The sequence below is a fragment of the Fopius arisanus genome, unplaced genomic scaffold, assembly GCF_000806365.1.
Source record: "Fopius arisanus strain USDA-PBARC FA_bdor unplaced genomic scaffold, ASM80636v1 scaffold00039, whole genome shotgun sequence".
In the NCBI taxonomy this organism is placed as follows: Eukaryota; Metazoa; Arthropoda; class Insecta; order Hymenoptera; family Braconidae; genus Fopius; species Fopius arisanus.
In genome coordinates this window covers 667,620-691,056 of record NW_011887778.1, presented here as the reverse complement: position 1 = coordinate 691,056, position 23,437 = coordinate 667,620, and the positions used below count along the sequence as shown (strand labels likewise).

Below are 23,437 nucleotides of genomic sequence, written 5' to 3'. Positions count from 1 at the left end.
ATTTATGTAATTTCAAATTGATTTCGCCTATTCAAGAGAATTACGAGCTGGGAATTCACGATGATTGGATTAAATTGAAATAAATACTGCTGACAGAGAGTTATCTTTATTCCCATTAACGCAACAGAATTCAAACCATTTGGATTTAATTTGCGACAATTATTTTCTCATTTGATAATTATAATTGGATTAAAATAAACATCCATTGTTATTATACTGTCGCATAACGACAGGTGAAATCGACCTCTACAATTGGTTCGTTTAGTTTTCGCTTAGCAATCACCAACCACTGAGGCTCCATCTGCTGCGGTGTCTTCTCCTCGGGAAATCGTCAATTTCGTTGGTCAGAGATGATTCCTCAGCATCCCAAATGTCACACTTGTTCTCGGGATTCATGGGACTTCCCTTGGGACAATTGAAGGCCTTGGCGAATCCATCGACATTGGACACTGCCCCTATCACTCTCATATGATTAGGACTGTGCTCATCCCGCGTCTTCAGCACTTCCGCGTATTCCGGTCTCATTACTTGGCACCACGCCTGCAGTTACGATTATCAGAATTTCTATCGATCATGAGGCACCCTAATACTCACAGATGCGAATGAAATGAAGAACATTTGATCGTCGGTATATTTCTGGAAATCCGGCAGTCTCTCGTCAGGTTTGCCCTTCGTCTCTCGTAACTTTCGATAAGCTTGGTATACGGAGTTTAATCCCGTTGTATCGGCAATATTCTCACCCCTCGTTCGTCGTCCAATACTTCTCCCCTTTCGAATAACCAAAAGTTATTTCTTCCTCAGTGGCTAGATCCCCGATTTATTTCGAAAATAAATGGTCGCAATACTCACACGATACGACGGAGTTCCACCAGCGCCTACTATTTCCGTCACACCCCAATAGTTATTGAACTGATCCAAGAAACATTCCGCTCGCTTGTAGTATGATTCTATCATCATCTTCGATAATTTAGTAGCTTCACCGTCGTCGCCCACTCGTATTCCTGCACCATTTGAGGGATTTTCTTATTGTTGCAATTACGATTACCATTTGTACAGTCGGAAAGACTTAAAAACTTGCCTGAATCATCGAAGGCGTGTCCTATTTCATGGCCTATTATGGAGCCAATCGATCCGTAATTAACATTGCTGGAAAGAATTTTTTTTTTTAATGTGCGCGGGGGAAAAGTAATTATCAAAATTCAAGGAATTCAATAAATGGGTCAATTGATCAATGGGTGCAGGATTAAATGAATTATTTTTTTCTCATTGCCTGATATTGGAGAATCCTATTATAGTCGCACCTCTCCGGAATTCCGTGTGGAAAATAAAAGAGAGGAATAAATTTCTCTCGTATTAGAATTTTCTATGTGAAAATTCAGTTTACGATCGCAGCAAGTGCGTTCTCCGTTGATGAATGTTTATCCCGTGTTGCTTTGTGATTACATCGATGTCCCATTTTCGTACGGATTTTTTTGAATAAATACTTGGATTATTTATTGTACATTGTATTTCTGTCTTTATGGGATTTATTCGTGTGTCTCAATGAGAATCTACTATCTCTCTATTTATGCACAAACGAAGTGAAGGGAAAATATTTAAACAGTACTCACTCTGGAAAATCTGGAGTGAAGAATGGCGGTTGCAAATCTGCTGCGGGAATATCTGGAAAAGATGCGCATTTCAGTGTTACAGAGTTTATTCTGTAAAAGAATAGTAAGTACCCGGGTAAAAAAAAAATTGTAGTCGGAATATTTTTTCCAAATTTTCAAAAAATTTCTGGAAAACTTTTCAGAAAATTTTCGGAAAACCAAGCAATTGTATTTTTGGGAAATGTTTTGAAAAATTTTTCAAAAATTTGTTTCGGAAAATTTTTTTTATAATTTTCTAGAAATTTTGCAATTATCTCAAAAATACGCCATCTAAATTATAAAAAAAAAATTTCAAAGACTTTCCCAAAAATAAAATTTTTCATTTTCCGAATATTTTTTTGTTTCATAAAAAAAATTTTCTGAAAAATTCTCCAGAAATTTTTTGAAAATTTGGAAAAAATATTTCGATTACAATTTTTTCATACCCGGGTACTCATGGAGTACTCACTCAAATAATTCTGTGGTCCTGCGTATAATGCATTGACCATCACTGGCTCCATTCCCCAGCTGAAAATTTTATTTTTATTAATATTTTGGGTTTTACTTATGAGATTATTTTAATGCTCACTGTTCGTCTTGCTTCACATTTTTCAGGTATCGCAAGTGTTCGCGCACTGAGTATTTCTCAAAGTTGAGAATATTCTCAAAGTAGTCATATCCAATTTTCAACTGCAATCAAATCGTCATGATTTATTTCTGATGAATATTCCCTCCAAATTATGGACAAATTACTAACCCCTTTGTAAGAGTTCATCACAGCAGTTCTATTTTTATACCAACTAGGAAATCCGATGAAAAATTTCATACTTCTGAGTTTGTCTTTCGTGAACTTCTTCCCTAGATCGTCGAGCCAGTCTGAGTTATCAATTTGCCACTCCATCTCATTGCGAACGTTCTCTGTCATTTCTACCGCCTGACAATATTAAATATCGCGAATGAATATTGACACGCTGAATTTAATAATTATAATACACTCACAGCCTTTTCTGTTTCATCACTGAAATACTTCATGACAAATGCGTAGGAGGAGGCTTGATCCATCTTAATCATCTGTACGCACTCCATCCAACTACAAAATTACAATCATTAAGAGATATCTGCGAGGAAAAACTCATTATTTATTCCACAATTAATACCTTGGTTTCCTCTTTACTGCGCCAGGTTTTTTTGCCACCATGTTATCATATATGTCTTGCAATTTTTTCGTTGCATGGGGCAACATGTTACTCACGAAATTCCAGTGAATGTAATTCGCTGCGTGAGAAGAATATTCAAATTGATTTCTGTTCATCTCTTAATGAGAATGAAATGAAGAAAAGGAGGTTCATGATATAAAATTACCGATAGTCCTTATTGGTGTCTCTTTTAGCAATAATGTTATATTACTGTAGTATGTTGGAGATTGAATCAACATCTGGACGGTACGATTGATTTTAATGTTCTCCATTCCAAAAAGTATTTTCATATGATTCCCGAAGTCGATCTGCAGACAGTCGGATCAATTGATCGATCAACTCAGATCACTTGAATCATTCCGGGTACAAAAAATTGTAATTGGAATATTTTTTTCAAATTTTCAAATAATTTCTGGAAAACTTTTAAGAACATTTTTTGATGAAACAAAAAAAATCGGGGAACAAAACCATTTTATTTATGGGAAAGGTTTTGAAAAATTTTTCAAAAATTTGAATAGGAAACATTTTTTTATAATTTAAATGGCGTATTTTTTGAGAATATTGAAAAATAAAAAAAGTAAGAAAAAAAAAATATAATTATATTCGCAAAAAATTCTAGAAAATTATTTAAAAAATTTTCCGAATGAAATTTTTGAAAAATTTTTCAAAACGTTTCCCAGAAATACAATTGTTTTGTTTCCGGATTTTTTTTTGTTAAAAAACAAATTTCTGAAAAGTTTTCCAGAAATTTTTTGAAAATTTGGAAAAAATATTCCGATTACAATGTTTTTTTTTACTCAGGATTACTGACCTTATCTTCATCCGGGATATCAGTGACATTTCCATTATACAACTCCAGAAACTCTCCAACACTTATTTCCGCGTCATCGTGATCTGATCTCAACAGTTTTTGTATTTGTCTGTCAAACTCAAGTAGATCGTCAATATCTTTCCTCAGCATTTCCTCAGTTACAGCGGCCTTGTTATGCTTTATGAATTCTATCGCCACTTTTTCAATGACCTTCGCATATTCCTCCATCATTTCATCCCTCCCCAGGTACCATTTGTGAGGGAATTCCTTAGCAAATGGCAGAGAGCCAGGAGCCAACTGTCGAATTCAATGAAATCAAGTTCCAAATTATTAAATCCATTAAAAAACAAATCACTTACATCGATTCGCTCTATGAATTCTTCCCCATAAAGTTTCCGTAAATAGGGAGCATCAATATCGTAGAACACAAATTTTCCATTGATGTAGAAATAATTTTTCTCAATTTCTTGCCAGGACGCGTCTTCATCGTACCACTCCTCCCGATCCATAATCATCGGCCACCCCCCCGTCCGCATCAGGATTGACTCCAGAGGTATCAGTCCCCGTTCTTCTCGTGCCTGGAGATCCATACAGGATGCGTACATTTTTTTTGCCTGTCTCACAGGCAAAATATCACTGGGCTGTGGCTCTCCCTCCAAAATACCTGAGCCATAAAAATCAGGGATTGTGTCTGATCAAATCCTAGAAATCTCTCATTATCTCGTACCTTTGATCCTCTTGTTCACCGTGAATTGAAATAACTCTGAGCGGCCCCAGCTCCCCTCATAAGACGGTATTATATCAATTCTTCCATTCCAACCGCCACAGACATAATCGTAAAAATTGTCGCAAGGATCCACCGACGTGTTCATACTTTTCAAAAATTCACTGGCTGCAGGAGTTTCAAGGAAATCAATGACACGCATCTCAACAATTACTTCAGGTCACTTACAGATGATTTTGCAGGCGTCTGTCTGGCAAACATGAAACTCATCCTGAACGGCTCTTTCGCTCTTCGCATCATGAAATAACCAGTCGTTATCGTCATCGTTCTCCTCAGAATCCTCCGCAAATCCTTTGAATTTCAAATTCTTCGCGAAAACTCCATTGATCACCAACAGAATCCTAGGAATACCACCGCAAGGATTGAAAATCAGCAATATCATACGCAATCTATGCAAATCCATTCAATACTCACCCAATTATTCTTAACGACGTCATATCGTACTGATCTGCAACAAAACGTGCACTCAAACCATGCAGAATCACGAATTAAATGTTCCAGCCTCGGTTATTTGAACTAATATCGAGGCGGATGTAGTTGAACGATTTCCGTAAATACGTATCATTGCACAACGTGCATCCTCGTGAAAATGATAATTGATAGCCAAGTCCACATTAATCGTAGTGGTACATCCGCGCCTATTAGACTAGTTGAATTAATAATAGTTGTCTGTATATGTTATCGAACGGCCATAAATTCTCATTATGGAGCATGAAAGGGGTGTGAATTTCGATAAATGATATGTCATCAGTGAATTCTTCACTCGAATCGGAAGTCTCATATTCTATTTACGTCTTCTCAATGGCAGACGCCATTTTCTTTGTTCATTGCTCATCCCAAACTCTTCATGCTTTGAAAATAAATATTATTATTATTTTTGAAATTCTCTCTAGTCATTGACAAATTCTTTTTTAATTTTATCAATCAATCATCGATCATTTTTTTTTCTAATTGAAAATTCTCGTGTATTTTTTAAATTTTAAACCTCTTCTGTAGTTAAAAATATTTTTGAGGTGAAACTCGGATTGGGGGGCGATAATAATTTTCAGGGGTTCGAGCTCAAAAGAAATCACGAAAAAATCGAATAAATTGCAGAATGTTTATTTCACAATATTCAAAGTATCATAAATTGCAAGTATCAGGGTATTGTTTTAATTGTGCATTGGAGGATTGAAGTTGAAGAAAATCACCATCCGTGGAGGGCCCACCTGCTGCTGCGTTTTCTTCTATCGCAGGGGGACTTGTTCAATTCGTCAGCTAGGAAATCCTCGTCAGCTTTCCAGATATTGCATTTATCCTCGGGATTCATGGCACTGCCCTCCGGACATTGAAAGGCCCTGGCGAAATCATTTGTGTTGGAAAGAGCGCCGATAACTCGTAAATGTCCAGGACTGTGCACATCATGATGCTTCATCATTTCGGCGTGTTTGGGGGTCACGACTTGACACCACGTCTAATAAAAATTATTCATATAATTTTTTTTTTTAATACAGAACAGATTGACACTCACAGCTGCGAATGAAATGAAGAACATCTGATCATCGGTGTAATCCTCGAAGCCAGGAAGTTTTTCCTCAGGTTTTCCCTTTTTCTCTCGTAAATTCCGATAGGCCTCGAACACTGTGTGGAGTCCCGTGGTGTCAGCGATATTTTCACCTCTCGTTTTGCGCCCCATACTTCCCCTCTTTGGAGTAATCAAAAGTTATTTCTCCTCTATCGACTCAAGACGTGAATACTCACCCCATAACCTGGAGTTTCATCGTCATAATCACCTTCCGTTACACCCCAATATCCATTGAACTGATCCAAAAAGCACTCGGCACGTTTGTAATACAATTCTATCATTTCGTCCGACAATTTAGTTTCGTTCCCATCTTTTCCCAACTTTATCCCTGCAATATCACCGAATTATTGTTCATTAACAATATTGGTGGATTAATTTATTGCGACTTGCCTGAGTCGTCGAACCCATGTCCCATTTCATGACCCACAATGCAGCCGACCAGTCCGTAATTAATATTACTGTGAATGAAAAAAATATTCAATGTACCACGAATCGAGGACTGATAGGAAAATTGAGAGATTACTCACTCAGGGAGATTTGGAGTGAATAATGGAGGTTGAAAATCGGCAGCTGGAATATCTATTGAAAAATAAAATATTGTGGGAAATATGTTTCAATTAAATTTAATTACTCATTCAATACGCACTGATGAGATTTTCCTCCGGGCCGTAAAGGGCATTGACCACCACGGGTTCTATATCCCAGCTGGAAGTGATATTTCAATTAATTATTGTTTATTAAACTAGGGAATTTATTCAATAATTACTCACGGCTCGTGTTCCTTCTTTGCTTTCAGGTATCGCAATATTTCTCGTCTTTTATATTTCTCGAAATTCAGAACATTCTCGAAATAGTCGTATCCAACTTTCAACTGTGGATTATCAAATCGGAAAATTGAGTAATTGTTTTGAATTTGATTTAATTTGATTTGTTTTAATTTTGATTTCTCGTCTTTTATATTTCTCAAAATTCACAACATTCTCGAAATAGTCGTATCCAACTTTCAACTGTGGATTATCAAATCGAAAAATTGAGTAATTGTTTTGAAGATAATAGAGAGTGGTATTTACCCCTTTGTATGAATTCATGACAGCGGTTCTGTTCCTGTACCAATCCGGAAATCCGATTAAAACTTTCATACTCCTGAGTTTATCCTTCGATAGCTCTTTCGCGGTGTCATCGAGCCAATTTGATTTATCGATCTGCGATTCCATTTCGAGACGAATATTCTCCGTCATCTCTGTTGCCTGAAAAACGGGGAAAATGTAAAAGGAATTTTTTTTTCACGTGCGAATTATTCACTCACGGCTTTCTCCGTTTTTTTATCGAAATACTTTTCCACAAATGCGTAGGAAGACGCGTGTTCCATTTTAATATTCTCCACGCACTCAAGCCAGCTGAAAAAAAATGAGTTTATCAGGACCGGAATAAAATTCAATACATAATTAATTAATCCACCGAGTATATCTACCGTGGTCGTGTCTTCTCCACTCCGCTTTCTTTCTTTACCAATGTCATGAATATTTCGCTCATTTCTTTGGTCGTGTAAAACATCATTTTACTCACGAAATTCCAGTGGATGTAATTCACTGACAGAAAAAATGCCTTAAATAATCCATTGAAATAATTTATAAAAAATACCTACCAACAGTCCGGAGGGGTGTTTCTTTCAGTAGTATTGTCAAATTGGTGTAATAAGTCGATGATATAATGCTCAATTGGATGGAGTCGTCCACTTTAATGTTCTCCATCCCAAGTAATATTTCAAAAATATTTTTGAAATTAATCTACACATGCAGAAATTACTTCAATACAAAATTTACACTGCCCCCTTAATTATTACTCACCTTTTCCCTTTCTGAGAGATCAGATAGCTTCTCATTGTACTCTTTGATGAATTCTTCAATGGTTGATATCGAGATTTCGGAGTTGTCATTAATCACCTTCAAGGAGACAATTATGGTAAAATAATTGAACAGTAATACCCAATGATTTTTTTGTAATGACGTACTTCGTATAGTTTTGTGTGGAAGTCCATTAATGCGTCAATATCTTTTTTCAACATCTCATCCGTCACAGCAGCTCCATTATGCTCAATGAATACCTTGGCAACCTTCTTTATCACACCCGAAAATTCCTTCAATGCGTCCTCCGTAAAATTATGATAAGCGTAAGGAAGCTTCTTCTCAAGTGGCAAATCCGCAGGTTCCATCTAGTAAATTTTACTCATTTTTGTGAATGATCAAATGGATTTTAGAAAATATTATGAAATTGGTAAAAGCTCCGGAAGTGGAAAGATCTTCGAAAAGAATTATTAATGAGAAATAAATCACTCACAATGATCTCCTTCTCAAGTTTTTCTGAGTGCATGGCTCTCCACCAGGAAGGATCAATTTTATAAAAGCTGAATTTGCCGTCGATGTGGAAATAATTCATCTCAATTTCTTGCCAGGATAGATCCCCATCGTACCACTCCTCCGGATCCATGATCATCGGCCAACCCCCAGTCCGCATTATGATCGACTCCAGCGGCTTGATACCTCGATTTTCCCTTGCCTCCAGGTCCATGCAAGCCCTGTACATTTTTTTCGCTTGTCTCACCGGCAATATGTCACTGGGTTCAGGCTCTGATTCCAAAATACCTGACAAAAATTTGTTTCAAAAGAAAAATTTCCCGGAAAGTATTCCAGAAATGTCTTGAAAATTTGAAAAAAAATATTCCGATTCCAATTTTTTTGGACCCAGAGTTTAATACCTTTGATTCTCTTGTGAACGGTAAATTGAAACATCTCTGTACGTCCCCAACTGTCTTCATAAGGCGGTATGATATCAGGATTCATAGCTCCACACACATAATCATAGAAATTCTCACAGGGATCTATCGACTTGTTCATACTACTCAAGAATTCCTTTCCTAAAAAAAAAATTAAACAACCCAATGCATAATTGCAATCCCGTAATTCATAAATCTGTATTACCAAGAATTTTGCAGGCGTCAGTCTCACAGACTCGCGCCTCTTCTTTCTTTTCATCTCTTTCATTCCCCGAATCATAAAACAACCCCGCAATGTCGCCATCATACTCTTCGAAACCAGGGAATCCTCTGACTTCAAAATTTTTCGCAAAAACTGCCGCACTAACCACCAGGAGAATTCTAAAAATAACGTCGCATTCAATGACAACATTCTGTAATATAAAATATTGACAATAATTTAATGAAAAATATGCAATACTCACCCAATTAACCGTAATGCCATGTTATCGTGTTAATTACTGAGGGGTTGCACACATTTAACTGGAGCCCTGCAGCATCGCGGATTAAACGTCTTGGAGTCTGTTATTTTATCTAATATTAAACCGGATGAACCTTGAACGATTTCCGTCAATGAGTATCTCCATGCAATGTGCATCCTCGTGAAAACGATAATTGATAGTGGTGTCTGCATAAATCACAGTAATGCAGTCGCACCTACGAACGATAATTAATTATCCTCATGGCGATACATCATCGAATGGACATACGCCGGGGAAAACATTTCCCTGAAATATCTGATGAATTTCGAAAATATTCATCACCTGCAAATTCCACAGAATTCCCAAGACATTTCGTAATGTGAAAAAAATTCTAAACGCATCGATTTTCCTCCCCATTTTTTAAATTTCATGACTAAAATTTCTAAAGAGTATTCCCCAAATTTTTCGATAATCTCGAGGAATTATTTGGATTATATTTTGATTTAGCTGGGCAGGGAATAATGGGGAATCTCGGAAAATGGGGAAACCCTTTTCCTACACTTTAATTTAATTTTCCAATCCCTCCCACGTAGATCGAGTCTCGTAACACGGAAGTATTCATTAACATTAGATATTCACATTGCAGTATTCACTGATGACGCCATAGAAGCAAAAAGTCCATCCCTGAAGATACCCACCATCGGCTTCTTAATAACGCGAAACTGATAAAATAGTCATAAACCAGTTAAACAGCGCTCGCGTAAATTTGTATTACGCTTAATGACACTTTAGGTCTGGTGGTGTGGATACTCGTTGTGGAAAACTGGTATTAACCCCGTTTTGCCCTTCTGCACACCACCACAACCAAGTGAGCTCTCCGGGTAATCGAGTTTATCAAGATTTCACGGTTTCATTCTCCCTGAGCCAAGTAAACCGAAAGATATTTCCACTTTTGAACTCATTCCAGTTGTTTCAACGTTTTTACCCAACTTCTTCCTTGTCAAGAACTATAGGTAACAATTTTCGTTTTATTTTTATTTTTTTTTTCCCATTCGCCATCAGCCTTTTTGTTGGTTACACACGTGCCGTCGTGGCCAACTTTTTCGATTTAGCGGGTCAAACCAGAGGGGATAGCAACCACTATGAGATATTATTGTCAGACGATCTGCAGCTCCATGTGCCTCACTACTCGGGTAAAAAAAAATTATCCGAATATTTTTTTCAAATTTTCAAATATTTCTGCAAAACTTTTAGACCATTTTTTTATAAAACAAAAAAAACAAAGAAATTTTATTTTTTGGAAAGGTTTTGGAAAACTTTTCTAAAATTTGAATAAGAAATTTTTGTTGTAATTTAAATGGCGTTTTTTTTTTGAGAATATTGAAAAATCAAAAAAATGAAAAAATTATATTCGCAAAAATTTCTAGAAATTATAAAAACAAATTTTTGAAAAATTTCTTAAAACATTTCCCAAGAATACAATTGTTTCCGATTAAAAAATATTCCGATTACAATTTTTTTTTACCCGAGTAGGTACAGAATTTTCATCGCAATATTCTCAGCATTACAAGTACGAATGACTGAATATCGAAATCGAAGTAAAATCGATCGAATACGCATCCTGTCGTATCACCTATCGAGTTATTTCAGTGCAATTTTTACACAACCTTTTTTCCATCTTGAAAATCGGGTCAGCCATCTTGAACCCTCAAATCCATTCGATTTCCCGTCTTTCCGCTTCGCGAGTCAAAATCATTTCCCGCAAAAATCACCCCCCGACATTTTCAACTACGAATTCCACCAGAGCATCGTAAACATGCGACAGATTTCTCATCAGTGAAAATAGTGTTGGGGAAGAAAGGTCATGACTCACTGGTGAACGAAATGATGACTGGACGAGGAAAATTCGCTATTTCTCTTTTGGCAAGGGTTGAAATATCCCGGCTCAGTGGCAATTTCATCTAGTCCAGTATGCTCATAGGGTAGATCCATTTCCATAAAATGTCTGAGTCGCTGACACTAAGAATACGGTGGCATTTAATCCCACTAATCCCATGGAGGATTAGCTTGCAACGTTAAAAAGCTATTTCGGTGTTAGTCCTTATCGTTGGATGAAGACTCCTCGGGTTATTTCGTCCTCATCACCACTCCCTTCAAGTTTCCAGTCCGGAAGCTATTCCGTTACTACTCACCGACAAGTTGTATCGATGTTTTCCAACCCCCAGGTGTAACGTCGTAACATGTATATTTCATAGAACATCACGAAGATGTCTTGAGTTTACTGTTACTAGTTGCATCCTGGCACATCAAACTTGTGTACACTACAAATTTCCATGTTCTCGCATGTATTACCAGTGCACATATTTCTCAAACCCCTCAGGTTTTCGTACGCGCAAATCAAGGAAATATTTGCATATTCGGGGTATAACGTTGGAAAAGGTCGAGTGCATTAATGCTCTCGGGATACGTATGAAAATGGCCAAGACCGGCTTCCAGCTCCAGCAAATTGGAGGACATAAATTAACTGGAGTCATTAGAAAATATAAATTTGCCGAGAGAGTGCTTTGGCGTATCTCGTGCTATTAAATTTCATAGATAGAGATTTATGGCACTCTCGGTGCAGCTTGGTGATAAAATCTTGTCGAGGAAGAGGGAGGGCTCGTCGACAATTCAATACTCGTTCATTACATCAAGTACCCAGTGCAGATTTTTTTTTCATTCCACTCTCACCTAAAAACGCGGGTTTAATAATTCTCGAGTAGAATCACAGTGCTGCAGAAATTATAATATTATTATATTATTATATTAAAATCAATTTTTCAAATTAACAAGACACTCGCGCCTTGGACTTGCGTCGGGTGAATTTTTTTCAAGAAGATAAATTTTTTCTCTCATTGCGCCGTATGAAAAAATTCCATTCGAATCTCTTACAACAACTACTTGAATTATTTTATTTTTCTAATAAATAAACCGGGCAAATCGAGTAGAGAGAACTCGCCGAAGGCGCACAGATGCGTCAGGGCGATTAAAACCCCGAGAGTGCATGCGGCCCGATGTTAAGACACACGACATTCCTCGAAATCACAGAGTTAATTAAGATCTCGACAAAGTAGCCGAAAGGAAGTGAATAACCGAGGGAAAGACGATTAAAGAAGTGGAGAGATAGTCGAGGCTGTACGTTTAGTTAACCAACGATTAATAACAATCGCATTTTTTCGAATCCCGTTAAACCCTGAAATAAATCGGTGTGAATTTCTTACTCGGGGATATCGGCGATCGATAGGGCGTCCTTACGTTTTCTGCTGGATATTTTTCCATAGTCCTATCGAGGGTCAAAATTAAAAAATTAAGAAAACCCATGGGAAACAGGGATAATCTCGTTTCAGACTTGAAAGATAGAGCCACATGGATCCAGACTTTATCCAGGCAATGAAGGCTCTACTTTAGATGCCAGGACACACGAAGGATCCATAGGGAAGACTGAAAAGATTCTGTGAATGAGCTTGCCGAGTTAATTAAAGTCCACCTGCTTGGATAGAAAAATAAAATAACAGTAATTCAGCGTCTTTATTAAATTTTTTTAAATTCCCACTGATCCGAGAATTCTCGTGTATTCGCGAGAAAGTTAGAGTCCGGGTAATATCATTAGCCTGGTGTCATGATCAGGTATCATATAATTATCCAAGTATCTTTTACCTTTTAACTCTTGATGAAAACCCAACTTTCAAAGTCCTAAATTCAGTTTAATTAACCACACTCCACTCTCACTCCTGCCTGGAATATTCAAGTTATATTATTCTCAGCTCGTACTTCCCTACGCTGTGTGACTCCACCATCGTTGAAAGTGGAGCTCATTATCAAAGTGAATTTTCCATCCACGGTCTTTTTGACCAAATTATACCTCACTTCACAGTCAAGTCTGTTCTATTCATTTTTTTCCCACTTTTTTTTTCTACTCTTACACTTTTGTCGTTTTATTCTTTTCATTTAGTTTCATGGCGACGGTGGAAATATAATTTGCATGAAAATTGGCTATTTTCGGCACGTCGAATCGACATTCGTCTGATCCATTTCGACGGATTTCACTCGATGAAAAAAAATACTCGAGATGCCGCATTTTCCCCACTTTTCGCATATTAACATTCCACGGAATTCAATGTTTTAATATTCAAAGCACTCGTCATAAGCGAGCATTGATGACTGAATTATTTCAGTTATAAAGGGCTGGAATGATTTTTACAAATTATGCAACAAAAGTTTTATTTATTCTTTTTTATAAGGGCGGAAAACAAAAATTTCGTATTTTACATAATTTTTGTAGTAAAAAAATTTAGGTAATTGCTAAATTTCCTTGAATTTTCGCAATTCCCGAAATTGTCTTAATCCACTGAAAATGCCCGGGTAAAAAAAAAATTGTGATCGAAATAATTTTTCCAAATTTTCCAAAAAATTCTGGAAAATTTTCAGAAAATTTTTTTTTTTAACAAAAAAGAAATTGGTATACAAAACAATTGTATTTTTCGGAAATGTTTGGAAAATTTTTTTTTATATTTTTCCGGAAATTTTTGGAGAATTTGGAAAAAATATTCCCATTACAATTTTTTTTACCTGGATATATCATAAAAAAAATGCTGTCCGCTGAAGTCTAACTTGAAAACCAAAATTAAAAAGCCCAAATATTATATCAAGATTATATTGCAGTGGTGTACGGAGAGTGGAATGTTTCGTCGTAATTGGAGTACCCCGACAGGTACTTTGGAAATTGCTTAAGCGGTGAAGTAATTCCTGGCGTCACACCCTTCCGGCAACGTCACAGTGTCACCCCATTTTCCATCCCCTTCGTTGTTGGTGCAAGCAAGTTCCACCAGATTGACCGCTCAATCTGCCCGAGATCTGCCTCTGGGCACAAGACTCTCCAGAGGGGACATAATCCAGATATCCAAGTCGTCGCTGAGGGATCATCTCCAGTCACTCGTCCACGTTCCATCCTCTTTCCATTTGCCTTCCCCTGTCTTCCATTTTTCCCGTCAAGATCTCTCTCGCGCCAGTTTCCAGGTCCCGCGTCGTCGTCGCCTACGTAATCTTCCTGATAGTCCCCCGGGGGTCCCTGACTGGTTCCTCAAGGCACTTTCATAGTTTCCACGGGTAAATCCCCCTGGGGAAGCCTCCGGTGTTCATCACTTTGCGGCTGTTCGACAGATTCCCTGAAAAAAAAAATGAAAAACCATTATTCCATCCACTTTAAGGTGCAGCATTAACGGAATTAATTCCCAACAACACACCCCAAAATTTTAATCCTCAAAATTTTCATAATTGAAGTTGGAACTTCAATTTGTCCGCGAAATGAAAAAATACGAAAATAAAGAAGTGGATAAGGGGAATAATTTCCTAGAGAAAAAAAAACCAGAGGCATGTACAAATAAATAATATGCAGAATCGCTGATGCGTGGTGGTCAGCGGTGAAAAAAAAAGTCAGCATGAGGCTTAATTATTTACAAACTGGAGTTAATTATTTATTATTATAACGACTTGGCCGTGGTGTGGATGGAAAAAAGGTGTGCAGGGTCAGAGCGAGACTGATGTAATGAACAAGCTTAATGAAGGCTCACAAGTTTGTATCTATCCAAGGCATTCACTGACTCATTTCCCACACCACTTCATATCTCATTCTTCACTCAGCTTTTGTACATCTGCAGTTGAATTCCATTGGTGTATGGGTTTATACTCATCGCTCTGCAATTATAGTGGCTGGTGTTCACTTGCCACTGTAAATGCTATCTACACTTCCTGATATATGTCACTGAAAATGTTGCCAAGTCAGGTGTTAAACGAAGATAGAATGTCCAGTTGGTGGTATGTCGGTGTACTGGAGAATGTAATTATTATAAAACAAGAGGTAGCCAGAAGGGGGCCACAATCAGATTGTGTATAACTACACGTGATATAACGGTGTATTCTCTTGCACTATGGGCTGCAAAATTTCATTCCAGTTTTCATGGAGAAAAGTTAAACACTGTGGCACATGGCCGCTCTCCCTGGGTACTAACATTTAACTGTTTCACCGGGCGTCAGTGTTAACTCGTTGAATATTTTAAGGGCAAAAGGGCTCACTCGTAAAACTTGGACAGTTGTGTCAATAATTCAATGGAGGGAGAGAGCCAGAATTGTTCCGTGAGAGGAGTAATTCTCTGTTCTGAATACTCACCCTATGAATGAGATTTTCTGAAAGGACAAATTTTAGTTTTCATATCGGGGTATTGAGATGCACCAATGCCAACTCGGCATTCAACTCGAAAACTTTGTTATCGCATTTGCTAGGAAAATATAGACAACACAATTCTTCGTTTACTATTTCGTTTCTCATCTCTTTAAAGAAATTTCTTTACCCCGAGTACAAAGATACGGATATTTCGAGAGACTGTGTAAACACTGGAATAATTCGTTTGTGAGTCTAGGAGTTGAATGATGTCTAGGGTAACCTGGGGGTGATGGCCGCTGTGGAGGCTCTTCTTCGGAGTCAAAAACCTCCGGCGGTCTCCGGGAAAATGAGACGGTCTGAATTGTTGATTGCACTCGGTGCCCCTCCACTTCTTTTGACATTCATGCTGTAATGATACTTTCTCTATCATCTTCCACCTCCTTCCTACGCAGAATGTATGAATAGAAGGGAGGCCTAATGTACCCTCATTCATGTCAAGGCTGAATTACGCGGAGGAGGACTTGCTTGGTAGTCGTTAATGTGACGCTCAAGGAGTCGTTAGACACAACCCCCTCTTCACATGCTATTATACATCACCATATCATTTGCGGTGTGCTATTTTCACAATGCTGTTATCAAATAATTGAGGGAAATAATCCAGGCAGTTGTGTTTTTTCTCATAATGAAAATCAAGAAGAAATTTGTGTACCCCATTTTTTTTCAAGAAAATGGCGATGTAAGTGTTTTCAAAGGGATAATACCCGGGGGTTGGGTATCGCGTGTCGAGGGAGATTAAGGCACGAATTGTATCGTTCTCACGATGAAGACCCAAGAGGGTACAGGGAATTACGATTTTTATTTTGAATTAATATTTCATTTTTCCTCTTCTATTTTTATTCATTTTTTAATAAGTCTGACTTATGGTAATTTCCAATGGCCGGATTTATCGCGGGGTAATGTGACCTGCGTTATTTATTCTCATTCGGCGAAATTCATGGCACGTTCTTCTGCGCATTTGGTTTATGGAGGGGAGTTGTCCCACGGGTACGTTTAATTGAATTACTAAAATTCCAATGAAAATAGACTGGAAATTCGATTGCAGCGGGAGACTCCGTTGGTTTTCAATGATTCAGCTGGATTGTATTGATGCGGTAATATCTCGTTACGTGCTCTCTGATTCTACACTGGCAATTTTCGAAAATTTCGAGGCACCATTTAACCGGGTTACATACTCGACTCGACCAGCACCCGTGTAACGATAATTGACATTTGTTCATTTGTATGGTTTCAGTAACAGCGAATCATCCACCGCAGAGACCATGGATACCGTTGACAAGACCCAACAGGACCCGGCCAACGTGTAAGTAACTCAATTTGGTTGAATGTGCATGATTGTTTTGATTGTTGACGGTTGATTCGCCGGATTGATCGTCGAACCTTCCACTCGATCATCGCTAACGAATAAACCGCCGATAATTTCCAGCTCATGAGGCTACAGCACATGAATTACTCTGTGTATGAATAATTCAAAATGCAATTACTCAATTCATTAAATTTCCCTCAATTCGCGTCTTTGGATAAAAGTAAGAGGTGTTGGCGAAATATTAATTACTGCGCAGAAAGGAGAGGGCCGGAATTGTATTTTCTGAAATGCGTAAGTTGATTAATTAACTCGGGCGTCGATAGCAGCCCCTGTGAAAGCGAGCCCCTATTAACAACCCCCGTTGGAGGGACCGAAATCCGACTGAACATGAAGAGAACTGAAGGTTCACCGAGCGCGAGAATTTAATTTAAAAAAATCACTCCCTCTCTCATCAACTCCATTTTTCATCTCCACCGATAAATCAGTATTTCGAATGCACTGTTATCTTCAATCAGCGGCTGTCGATCAGCATAATGGATTTTATCATCACGGCAAAACAGAATCAATATCTATCTCGCAGCAGGGTGTGGTGTATTTCTCACAACGTATTCAATCATAGTCCCATAAGCGTCACGCTTGTGCTCTTGATTCAGCGGAAATTAACACCACCATATCTCACTATTGGCGCAGATGAGACCGCAGCTTACATCAGTATCGACAACCCATCAGCCATATTCGTATAAAAATATATTCCACGAAACAATATCAACGGAAATTATTTTTCTAGCATTCCCGATGCGGGGGCATTGATTTTTATCGATAACATTACTCTTGCCAGTTTTAAACACAAAGAGCGAAATATTCAATAACAATTACAATTACGGAACAGTCGTTGCGAAAGTGAAAATCCGGAATTGAATTTTTCAGGGAAAAACATTTAAAATTTAACGTTCGAAAATTATTTCGGTAATTGTCACCGAAAAGTTCCGGGTAAAAAAAAAATTGTAATCGGAATATTTTTTCCAAATTTTCCAAAAATTTCTGGAAAAGTTTTCCGAGATTTTTTTTTTGAACCAAAAAAAATCCGAAAACGAAATTGTATTTTTGGAAAATGTTTTGAAAAATTTTTCAAAAATTTGTTTCGGCAATTTTTTTTTATAATTTTCTCGAAATTTTTGCGAATATAATCCTTTTCAATTATATTGTTGTTTTTTTACTTTCCATAAAATTTTTTTCTTTTTAAAAAAAAAATCTGACAAGTTTTAAAAATAAAAAAAAATATTCCGATTACAATTTTTTTTACCCGGTATTTCATTCTCTGGTAAATGGTAAATCTCTGAAAGGAACTCTTTGAGAAAAGAAAATGGAGAATTGCGCGCGCAATGGAAGAAATCAGCGAGTAAGACGTAGGAAATAACTGAAGATGTCAAATCCCGAAGTAACGGTCATCAATGATAAAGATTGGTATTGAGATATCTCGAATGTAAAAAGACAAGCCACTGGCGTAGCCACAAGATTGCCGTGACTAACAATGCATTACGCACCGTATGTATTCTAGGGAGCGTAACGGATAACCGCCCGCAGGGTACATACGGCCCATAACTCAGTCTCGGTGTGACGCCATTAATGCGCTCTAATAATAACACAGCGCCGAAGCTAATTGATAATCACACCCAAGGATCATCGACGAGAGGCGGGCGAACAGATTAAGACTATCCCCAGGCAACAGCGCACAGTAAATATCTAAACTACCCGCACCTCCCACCCTCCCCCAAATGAAATTAAATAAAACTGCAATTTTTCCAAAATTACGTTTTCCATTATTCCAAAAATCGACACCAATATTCTCCAATAGCCATTTCGCGATTACTAAATTTTCCATAATTACCGCCAATCCACTGATTCGAGAGAAATTAATTATCTGTTCACCAAATTAATGATAATTTTCCAAATGGTTATCGCAACTCGTATCAAACCAGACATTCCGTTCAGACATATTTTCCGGCATTTTCCACTCCAATCGTCGATTACTTGAAATCAAAAAACCACCATCAAACCTGAAGAGGGTGAATATTCAACGCTACCATCTCTTGCAATCAACATCATTTCCCAGAATATATTGCACCATCTTGCTAGACTCGAGCTCTCCCTCACCCAATGTAACAGATTAATCTGGCATGTATGAGCTGTCGATATCAGGATGCACAAATATGCAAAGCATCGGATTATACGCCTCTCTCACTCATCGTATCTCCAGGGTTACAACTTAACAAATAGCATTTGCAAATGGAATTTATCGTTCGATTAGAGATTCACGGTCACGAATCATGTGTGAATACTGGAGGTTTGGTTGGATGGTGTGCCTTCTGGGCATTAGCACATGGGGGGGGCCATTTCCAGGTGGTTAACCAGTTAGACATCTTCAATGATCCTGCTAGGAGTCTCGTTAAAAAATCTATTTCAATATAAAATATTCATATTCATCTTCAATCTACAGGTGATACATAAAATACACACTAATAACTTTTCACTATTTTAATTCAATAAACCATTTTTTTCATGGAATCCAATTATGTTTTTTGAAAAAAAAAAATCGCAAGGGAAAAAATCATTGGGTCTGGACTTAGCAATGACCTTGCATAATGACATCACCTTGATCCCGATCCTCATGCCGAGAGCCACGAGTTTTCCTGGGGCACCCCCATGGTGCCACCCGATCCACGTATTCATGAGTAGATTTATCGCATTGAATAACAGAGAATGGTGCTACACTACACTTAATCAGGGGAGACCCATTCTGAGTTTGGATGAGAGGGAGAGGCCGAAAAGAAGCCATTGCCAGGAGTCCACTGTGGATAAAGACGATAAATCATTTCATTATGGTTTTACGCTATTCATTATTTATAATGCGTACCCTATTATAATACCGATGGTTAACTGCTGCACCCACTGGGAATCCCCGTGAGCAGGAAGTTCTCGGTGTGTGTTTATAGGAGTCTCCAACTTGCCTTTGAAATGGACTCCCGAACCGCTCCATCGTCGATTGTCTTTGCATTTTGCTTCTTGGTCGTTTGTTTCTATGGATTTCTTCAGGGCTCGTTCAACGATCGGAGAACCTTTGCCGATACTTTTCGTGGATTTCACTCTAGCCTCTCGCAAACTCGTTCGGTTCCATTTTTTCGGATCCCAATTTGTTTCCCCTCGGGTAAAAAAATAATTGTACTCGGAATATTTTTTCCAAATTTTCAAAAATTTGAATAGGAAATTTTTTTATAATTTAGATGGCGTATTTTCTGAGAATATTGAAAAATGAAAAAAGTAAGAAAACAACAGTATAATTAAAAGAAAAAATTATATTCGCAAAAATTTCTAGAAAATTATAAAAAAAAATTTTCGACACAAATTTTTGAAAAATTTCTAAAATGTTTTCCAGGAATTTTTTGAAAATTTGAAAAAAATATTCCGATGACATTTTTTTTCCGGGCCTATAATTACAACTTCCGGCTGTGGAGAGTTTAAATATTAACGATCATGGAGAAATATCAAGGGAAATAACTGTCCCGGAGCAGATCAATACGAATCCAACGTGAGATAAGTACTTCGATAAAGTGCATTGATGAGAAATATATCGGTGGAGATATTCAGAGTATAATAAAAAATCATTGAGTTCCATCGTAAAGCAAGGGAAATTACCGCAGTTGACGTACGATAGCTGCGATGAGTACATGAAATCTGTACATGGGGTTCATGAAATTAACGACTCCAAAGTAACTATGTACATCATTGTACGATGCATTATAATTACCTGCACTGCGTCTCATTGCGGCCTGTGGGTTATTACCCTCGTTCACCGAGTAAGATCATTTCACCGGGGAAAACTGTCATATTGCTCGCGTTATCATACCCAGTTTGCATACTGAACTCTCTGCCATAATCCCCATGGCTAACCACGAAGACCTAACGCCGACTCACACATCATCAAGTTCTCAATTGTGAAGGTGAATTTATTCCGTAGTGATGATGTGTTGGCTGATCTCGTGTCGATAAATCAGGGGGATGAGAGTGACCATGAGAGAACCACCGAGAGGTGTTAAGTCGATTATTTATCACCCTCTGAGGATCTCGCTCATCGTCACACTTCATCTGGCTTCGAGAGCGAATCGACCTTTAGGTATAAGCCACTCTCAAAAATTTTTCTGACAATTATTTTCATTTATCATGATAAAAACTCGGAGAATAGTTCCCACCGCAAAGGTATCTCTCCCCTCGGAAAATATAGAAAATGTATTATCGTTGCATGGAGGCATCAGCTGGAATTTCCAACAGCATCAAGAATCGATCGTGACAGAAGACTTGAACTCCCGCAGCGTTTAATGCCACATAGAAGTTTGAATCTTGGCAATCTGGTGCTATAACCACTGATATAGTGAATGCAATGGGCAAGCCCATTTTTCCCATCCCCCCAGTGCCACCCCACCGGGGTCACAGGTAGACCCCGAGGTATATCACCGATGTCAATTTTTTATCTGTGATTTTATTTTCTAATTCAGCGATATCGAGCTGTCGTAGTGCCAAATGATGTAAGGTAGCACGATAGAACACGTGCACCATTGAATAGTGAGGATTGTGTGGGAAAATATGTCTTGATACCCCGAAGGGGCCATTCCAGGGTATATTTTCTCACCAGTAAACACTTTGCAATAGTGAAGTGATTAACAGGTCGGCTACCTCAACCAATTCCTCCACACGTGTCTCTACGTGAGGGAAGGTAGTCAATGCCCCACGGGGAAGTGCATACATTTTGTTTTACGATGCCTGAAAACATCGAGTCGAATTATCTCCATCGAAGTCAGCGGAGTCATATAAGCTGTGACAAACTGCTGAATGGCGGAATAATGGAGACTAGAACGACTGGTCGACGTCGATCGATTAGCATCGTTCATCGGTAACATTCAAGGCCACATCCGATGGATCCCTCTTGGCTAGTTCTGAAATATTATGACTGAATTTGTTAGTGTAATTGACTGCCGTTTGCTAATCGACTGACGCAAGCAAAATGAACATTAGCCGCTCAAGGCATCGCGTAATGCTCGTATCAATACTTTAATTATGATTGGAATATATTCACCGTGATCAATGCTCCGATGACCCATCATTCTCACTCCAGACTCTTTTCGTACTCTATTTATCTAAGGGTAACTCGATAGATCCTCCCTTTCTCCACTGGTGTGTTAATTTGTCCGTGCAATCAATCGAATTGTCTCTTCCTTCATCATCTCGATGGGTTCGTTATCCAGTGCGGTTCTCTCTCATGTCAGGGCTAACCTTTTATCAGTGAGTCAACCTTGATCTTATTAGTCCTTCATACTCTCCCATTTCTCCCATTTCTCCCTCATCTACCCTTTTCTCCCTTTTCTCCCTTTTCTCCCTTTTCTGTACACCACATCCACCATTTCGGATAGCATCAGCTGTGACGGTAACAAGATGTTTGTCACAATGAAGTGGAGAAAAATTGATTAACCCAGGGATCATTCCCTCGACTGCCCTCATCCCACAGTGGAAATCAGAAATCCCATCCAGGGTAAAGAAAGATCAATCTCCGAGTGATATTGGTTCATCATTTTTTTTTCTCATCCATGTTTTCTTTTTCGAGGGTGTGATCAAAGGGAACTCAGTTATGATTTGATGAAGGCGAATTGAGTTTGATTTGAAAAAAAAATGTGGATATTCGGATGAGATTTGTCTCATGATTGAGGGGAGGGGGAAGCAAGTGGTTTGTCCGTGAAAACAACTGTACTGAACTCGCAACAGCTACCCGCTGAAAGGACTACGTGATCGGTTGCTTATCTCGATTTAAACCGCTTTCTTTATCGTCTAGTGAACCGCATCACGTTTTATCGATTGGCGGTGGGTTAGGGGGAGGGCACTACGGCAATTGTAATCCCGAGGTTTTGCAAAATGGATCAAACGCATTAGCGCGCTCTTGCCAATCTGATCGATAAAGTTGATGGTAACCTCTGGCACTTGGAGATTTCTGCATCGAAACGGGAAGTTCACACACCAGTTTACGAAGGAGCCGAGATAATGGCGAGACCTTGGGGCTTCTCCATTGGAGATTGAAATCGAATTAAGAGAGACTGCGCATCCATTTCAATTGTTAACGATAATACACTATTTCGTACTATCTATATATTGAAGTAGTCGAATGAATTGAGGATTTTTATTTATTTTTTTTCGGGTTCTTAAAAATTTTTTAATAATTCAGAGTTCATTACACGTTATTGTTCTCAGTTGTTAAATACACACCTACGGGTGATACGAAATATGGAAGGGTTGGACCGTTATCAAGAGACGTATCTCACGCAACATCGAATCTCCATGTAATGTCCTCTCGACGCGATCGCACGAGTGAATCTCGAGGAGTGAGTCATTCGAATTCATGTCAACAGCTGTACAATCTTTCCAAACCCTCTCGTGAAATTACACTGATGAATTCGTGGGAGTGAATTTTGTTAATGAGGCGGGGCCGGTGAAAATCGATTCACCAGGGGTAAATTACTACGGTATACACTCGCTCGTAATCAAGCAGATGCACAAATCGAGATGCTCATTAATCTAGCCGAACAAAGAATTCCCTTGCGTTCAGTAATTTTAGATA

General features: G+C 38.3%; 3 protein-coding genes across 7 annotated transcripts in view; 1 reads left to right on the top strand and 2 right to left on the bottom strand.

Moving 5' to 3' along the window:
- Positions 1–23,437, top strand: part of twin (CCR4-NOT transcription complex subunit 6-like twin) — a 287,376-nt gene that overhangs the window by 256,116 nt on the left and 7,823 nt on the right. For all 5 annotated transcript variants that reach the window (XM_011304860.1, XM_011304858.1, XM_011304862.1 and 2 more), the window contains one exon: positions 16,708–16,776. In XM_011304860.1, the coding sequence (XP_011303162.1) occupies positions 16,708–16,776 (69 nt within the window). The remainder of the gene's footprint in view (positions 1–16,707; positions 16,777–23,437) is intronic.
- Positions 85–4,944, bottom strand: LOC105266572 (membrane metallo-endopeptidase-like 1). Its single transcript, XM_011304855.1, has 16 exons — positions 4,834–4,944; positions 4,588–4,760; positions 4,363–4,527; positions 3,995–4,299; positions 3,636–3,932; positions 2,991–3,132; positions 2,786–2,903; positions 2,628–2,718; positions 2,386–2,562; positions 2,218–2,318; positions 2,098–2,156; positions 1,611–1,662; positions 1,079–1,146; positions 850–1,001; positions 595–768; positions 85–540 (listed from the first exon to the last, which is right to left on the bottom strand). The coding sequence occupies exons 1-16, from the start codon at positions 4,854–4,856 to the stop codon at positions 280–282; spliced, it is 2,358 nt and encodes a 785-aa protein (XP_011303157.1). The 5' UTR covers positions 4,857–4,944; the 3' UTR covers positions 85–279.
- On the bottom strand, positions 5,500–9,331 carry LOC105266573 (membrane metallo-endopeptidase-like 1). Its single transcript, XM_011304856.1, has 17 exons — positions 9,221–9,331; positions 8,962–9,137; positions 8,739–8,897; positions 8,321–8,625; positions 7,995–8,195; positions 7,831–7,926; positions 7,629–7,770; positions 7,455–7,572; positions 7,290–7,380; positions 7,054–7,230; positions 6,754–6,854; positions 6,630–6,688; positions 6,511–6,562; positions 6,374–6,441; positions 6,160–6,311; positions 5,930–6,103; positions 5,500–5,872 (listed from the first exon to the last, which is right to left on the bottom strand). The coding sequence occupies exons 1-17, from the start codon at positions 9,238–9,240 to the stop codon at positions 5,606–5,608; spliced, it is 2,358 nt and encodes a 785-aa protein (XP_011303158.1). The 5' UTR covers positions 9,241–9,331; the 3' UTR covers positions 5,500–5,605.